Genomic DNA, 5995 nt, shown 5'->3' on the forward strand with positions numbered 1-5995 from the left:
TATTATATATATAATTTTAAATATTTATATATATATATATAATGTTATCATTAAGAGCATTAAACACATACTGATCGTACGAATTACGAATTTTCTTTAAAGATATTGGTGTTACCATATATGTAATTATTTTATTTGTTATAAATCTTTGTTGAACTACTTGACAAGTAAAATAAAGATTCCATTATCATACTTTAACCCTTAAATCAATATTAACTTTAGTATTTCAAATAGCGACCCAGTTTTTTTTTTTTTTGTTATTAATCTTGTTTAGCATAAAAAAGAAAAAACCAATTTTAAGAAATTATAAACAAAATATCAATATTTAAAGTTCAGGGGATTTAACAAATAAAACAGTAGTCTGGTAAATACAGTAACATTAATATTTAGTGTACCAATAAGGACTATTGGTGTATTGTTCTGGGTTATCAGTTATGACCTGTAAAATATCAAATTTTTCATGATTTTGTGGTAATTCAATACAATATTGACTTCATTTGGCAATTATGTTAAAAAACTTATGCCTGTATAATAAAAAAAATTATTCATATTTACAAAACAGTCATTAATAGAATTTACCCTTTGTTATGCATAATTGCAGCAAGATGAGATGTTTTCATTCCAGGAGCGGCACACATATCAAGTACTGTACTTCCAGGTATTGGATTTAAAAGAGTTGCTGCCAAACAACTAGCCTGAAATAATTTTACTCTATCTAATTATTTGTACAATTAAATTCAAAATACAGTTTTTTATAAATATTGAAACTGAAATAACCAAAGTGTAATTCATAAAAATCCAAAAATTATAATGCATTATTTAAAATTACACAAACTCAAATACAGCAATTTATTTTTCCATGAAATCACCGATAGAATTATAATAAAATCGACCAAAATCCAAACCTTAAAACATTTTTAGTTTCTTCTGAAAAATTGGTATTTTTGAAATATGAATTTTACGAATTAGAATGACAATAAATTAATTTTATTCATATATTTTGCTTATTTCATACAGTTATTATATCTCCTTCTGAGAACAATAATTACTGAACTCCAAAAATTTCATAACTGAGATAACATTATTCTTTATCAGCTTATTTTAAGTATGCAAAAGTACCACAAAGTTTTACTAGTTTCTACTAGAATAGAATAGTTGTTCTTATTTTCACTTCAAAATGTTTGGACTAAGATTTTCAAAAGCAACCATTTTTAAAGATTTTTGAATAAAGTCACTATTACTATCTTCCTCCAGACCCTTGAAGTGGTGCCATCTAGACACCAATGGTACCCACATATATATATTTAAAATCTACAATTTTGAAACACCAAGATTTTTAATCAAAATTATTTTACCTTAGTTATAGAAAAATATGCATTTGATTAAATATCTAGGTCTTAGTAATACATTAGTATAACTTGATATTTTTACCTTATCTTGCACAATCAGATTTCCATTTTTGTACTCTTCTAACTTGTAAAATTTTACTTTTGGATTAAAAACTAATAATTCTTTAATATGTATGTCTTGCATAAAACAGTTTTTTGTAAACTTTTTAGATTTTAACAATTCTAAAAAATCATTATAATTTGATGGTGTCTTTAATTTTTTAAATTTATTTACAGTTAACTTTTTTAAAACATCTTCTAATGTGGTTAATAAAGTGTTGATGCGAAAATATCGAGGTTTCCATGCTAGAAGAGACATATCATTTTTTGTATTATAAATTATTTTATAAATATATAAAAGGTGTCTTTACTACAGCACTTATAAATACTTAACTATTGATACAATTATAATTTTATAGAAATTAAAAAAAAAATATATTGCCTATTAGACAATGTTTAAAGCATATTTTTATTATTTGTCATTTATAAGAAAAAAATTTATTTATTTTCAAAATTTTGAAATTGCTATTTTTTAATTCAAAAAAATGTTGATCATTTGATAACAATTTTAGAACTAGTATTCATTAAATTTCAAGAATTTTAATACATAGAGTGTGTATGTAGTGAGGATGAATGCAGTAGATACCAGTGAATATGTTGTGTACATAAAGTATACCATGAACACTAAAAAATGTATATATATTTTTTTTTATAAGTGATCAATATTAAAAATATGCTTTAAACGTTTGCTAAGAAGGCAATAATTATTAAAAAGAAAAATTTCAACGAAATGATAATTATATCAAATGTTATAAGCGTTGTCAGTTAGATCTGAAACATACTGTATATTACATACTTTTGAGAGGCATTGAAGTTACTAATTTTTCTAAATCATTTTCTTTCATAAGATTAACAAACTCATGTTTGTATTTTTTAACAGCTAGAATATTTTTTGCAGTGCCTTTTAAACCAAATTTTGACCACATCATTTCAGTAATTAATACACTTGCAAAATCCTTCTCTAAATTCCTTTCTTTTTCTAGTATATTACTTTTCTCTATTAAAACATCTATAACTTTTTCCCATTTAAACACATTCATGAGGACAGCATTAAGAGTTAATTTATTCTGGAACATATAAAAATGAAAAATTTAATTTAATTAAGTCAATAACTACAATAAATTAAAAGTAATAATAATTTATTAGTGAATAAACAAACTTATTAGAACGAAATCAATTTTTTTTTTTACATAATACACAAACTTAAAAATTTCTACAAACTATGAATCATATTCTAATAGATAGATAGTAGAATGTATATTTTCCAAAGTGCAGAAAAATCAATAGCAATATTCAAAATAGAAAATTTTCCAACTAGATCCAGTGTCAAAACTGAATATTATTAACTTAATTTAAATAATATTAATAATTATAAGAAAATGTGTAAATATAAAATAAAACATGAAACCTATGTAAAGTAGGCTTTTGTTGTTGAGGCTTTATTTATAATAAAAAAAACTGCTACTTAGTGCAGTATAGTACTACATACAGTTCCAATATATCATATAACTCAATATTTTTATGTAGTGGACATAGTGTAAATACATACAAATGTTCACTTAATTTTATAATTTTTTCCAGTTAAAAATTACTTTAATTCCCTCAAACAAATTTAACTATAAGCCAATCTTTATTAATTGTATACATTATAATGGATGAAACAGTGAAATGACAAATTTTAAAATTGGTAACTGTAAAAAACCAAAAAAAAAATTTCAGACTACCAAAAAGTAAGTTTAAGAAAGACTTATATGTGATTGGGGAGTTAATTAAAGAAGTCGAAAATAGAATAATTGGTGGTAATAGGAAAAAGTGATGGAATTTGTGTGTTAATTCTTCTCACTTTGTTCATCCGAGTTTCTTAATGTAATTTAATACACTTTTAACCAGCAGGGGAATCGACAAGAGGTTGTTAGGCGGGGCCTAACAACCTCGCAGACACTAGTTAATTCAACAGGGGTGGCAACACATACCACTGCACTTAGCCAGTCATGAACTTGGTTAGTTTGGGACCCAGGAAACCGCCATCCCCAACAACGGCAACAGCTGAAGGAAACCTCTCTACAGATCCAAAAGGAAATGTGGAGAGCGGACATAAAGAACGGTCGCCATCTGGGGACGGCGGGGGGACACCACCCACAGGGAGGATTGTCTGATACAGAGACTATTTCAGACACCTGTATCACACCCTGTACAGTGTGCTTTCTCAAGTGTCAAGATCAGTTTTCTGAATGGCTGACAATAGAATTCAATTCACGCAAATAAACCTGCATCACAGTAGTGTATTACTAAGGACCCTAACTGAGAGGCATACAACACCCTTACAAATAGCACTTATTCAGGAACTATGGATTAATGGCTAAATCTAAGGAATTTTAAACTGTTTCATAAACAAGCAGATAAAACAAGAACTTGCATTTTGGTTAATGATAAAGTTAAAGCCAGCTTGATACTTAATCTATCAAGTGCAGACTTGGCTATTTATTAGAGTAACACTAACAAGTTAAACTACTAAAATATCACTTCAAAAAGAGTGTTGTCAGTGGGCAGCTTCTCTTTTTAAAATAATCATGTCAAAAAATCATTATCATCTTTTATGCTTATTGTACAAATATTGTATAGACTGTATAAATCAAATAAAGAAAATTATATATATATATATTTTTTTTTTTTCTATAACTTAATTAATATTTTCTTACTGGATACTGTGCTTTATATAAAAGAGTTTTATAACTATTTCCAGTCTTCACTTTTTGAAGTATTTTTGCAGCAATCTTGTACAATCCTGTAGTTCTATCGATGTTTTTGCCACATTTTTTTTTAGGTTTAGTTATAACCATCTACAAAATATTTAAACATTGAAGTAGCTAATTAATTAACAAATCCACCAAGAAATTCAATATTGTTATGAGAGTATATAGGAAAAATTACTAAAAGAAATATGTAAACATTCAAATATACCAATTACTATACATGGCCAGGGTTTGAATCAAAATTATTTATTTTGTTTTTATATTATGACAGTTGAAATGTTAACAATATTGTTGCATTATACATTTTAAATAATTAAAATGTTATTGATATTATTATTTTCTGTTTTATGGTTTTTATGATTAAATTTTTTTATTGATAATAGCCAGATTAGTGAAATTTAAGTTCGATTGTTTAGGTTATGAATGATTATTTCGATTATGAGAATGTCTTAAATACTAATTATTCGACTAGACCCATTACTACTAAATTATAAAAGTTATATAAATACAATAAATTTACTTTTTTGATCCTCAATATTGTTTCAGCAACTATTAAAAATCAAAAAATCAAAAAATTAAAGAAAATAAAAATGCATCTTGAGAAAAAATTAAGTACAAAATGAAGTACAGTAATTAATTAAGAAAAGTAAATGTATTTTTTGAATAATACTAAATAACATATACGATTAAATTCAACGAACTGATTAATACGCTTCCGCATTCAGAAAAATGATTAATTTATTATTTAATAAAAATTTATAATGTATATTATAAATATGATTTTGAAGTCACGTGTTTTGTTTGATAATGTTAAGTAATCAATTACTTAATACCAAATACCATGGTTATATCACAGATAAGATAAAACCAAATGATGCACTTTCTATTGCAAACGTGTAATTCTCAGAATGTAAACAAACCAAAACCACAGACTATATGAAAACAGATAGTTCACTTGGCCCGATAACAAAACGGTTTTTTGATTGGAGAAGTGAAATCAGTGCAACCATATGTATGAGCGCAAAAATTCTTTTAATTTATTTCATTATTAAATCTGCTGTAGCATAAATATTATGAAATTCCGTATATAAACATAATTATTGACATAAATTATTTGAATACATCATTAAATTAAGGTATTAAACCCATAATCCCTTATTTATGACTCAAAATCCCTAAATTAGTCATGAAAATTAAATAATTATCAGTTTTTATAATGTAAATTATTAACTACTTAAATTTGACTTGAGCAGTAACAATTATTATTGTTAATGTTGTCAATGATCACATGTATCTTATTTCGTGTTATATTTGGTGCTTTCTTTCAAAATATCTCACTACCTCACCAGTATGCGATGCTCAGTAAAGTTTTGTCCAAGTACATATTCCTTCAAGGATAAAAGCTTTTTTTCTTATCCTAAAGAAAATGATCGTTTGAAACTATGGATGAATAATTGTCAAACTAATCATTTGGCAGAGACTTTATCCAAAAAAAAATAATCTAGTAGTTTGCGCGGATCATTTTGACGATAAAATGTTTNTTTCTTTCAACGATACGTCAAAAGATCACAAATCGTATCTAGTCGAAGACGTTACACTCAAAAATTGAAGAATTTTCCTTCATTCCTCATAAGTGGGAGATATCTCCAAAATAATTACAATTTTAAAAATCAGTAATTTTTGACATTTTTTTCTTAACACTACCATAACTTTTTCAAAAATGAAAATTTTATATAGATATTTGATGTCTTTACCTATTATTTGGTATATTTTTTTTATAAATTTAACCCTTTA

The 5995-nt window shown here is 25.6% G+C and overlaps 1 protein-coding gene across 2 annotated transcripts; it reads right to left on the reverse strand.

Annotated features, from left to right (window-relative positions):
• Positions 1–360: 360 nt before the first annotated feature.
• LOC126899160 (28S rRNA (cytosine-C(5))-methyltransferase-like) lies at positions 361–4959 on the reverse strand. 2 transcript variants are annotated; one of them, XM_050673758.1, is made up of 6 exons: positions 4722–4959; positions 4148–4288; positions 2245–2515; positions 1432–1694; positions 580–695; positions 361–524 (listed from the first exon to the last, which is right to left on the reverse strand). In XM_050673758.1, the coding sequence occupies exons 2-6, from the start codon at positions 4286–4288 to the stop codon at positions 494–496; spliced, it is 822 nt and encodes a 273-aa protein (XP_050529715.1). In that variant the 5' UTR covers positions 4722–4959; the 3' UTR covers positions 361–493. The 2 variants fall into 2 exon arrangements, with proteins under 2 accessions (XP_050529715.1, XP_050529716.1); XM_050673759.1 differs by lacking the exon at positions 4722–4959 and adding an exon at positions 4410–4428.
• Positions 4960–5995: the final 1036 nt, after the last annotated feature.

This window comes from Daktulosphaira vitifoliae, unplaced genomic scaffold, assembly GCF_025091365.1.
Source record: "Daktulosphaira vitifoliae isolate Bord-2020 unplaced genomic scaffold, ASM2509136v1 Scaffold_2, whole genome shotgun sequence".
Classification (NCBI taxonomy): Eukaryota; Metazoa; Arthropoda; class Insecta; order Hemiptera; family Phylloxeridae; genus Daktulosphaira; species Daktulosphaira vitifoliae.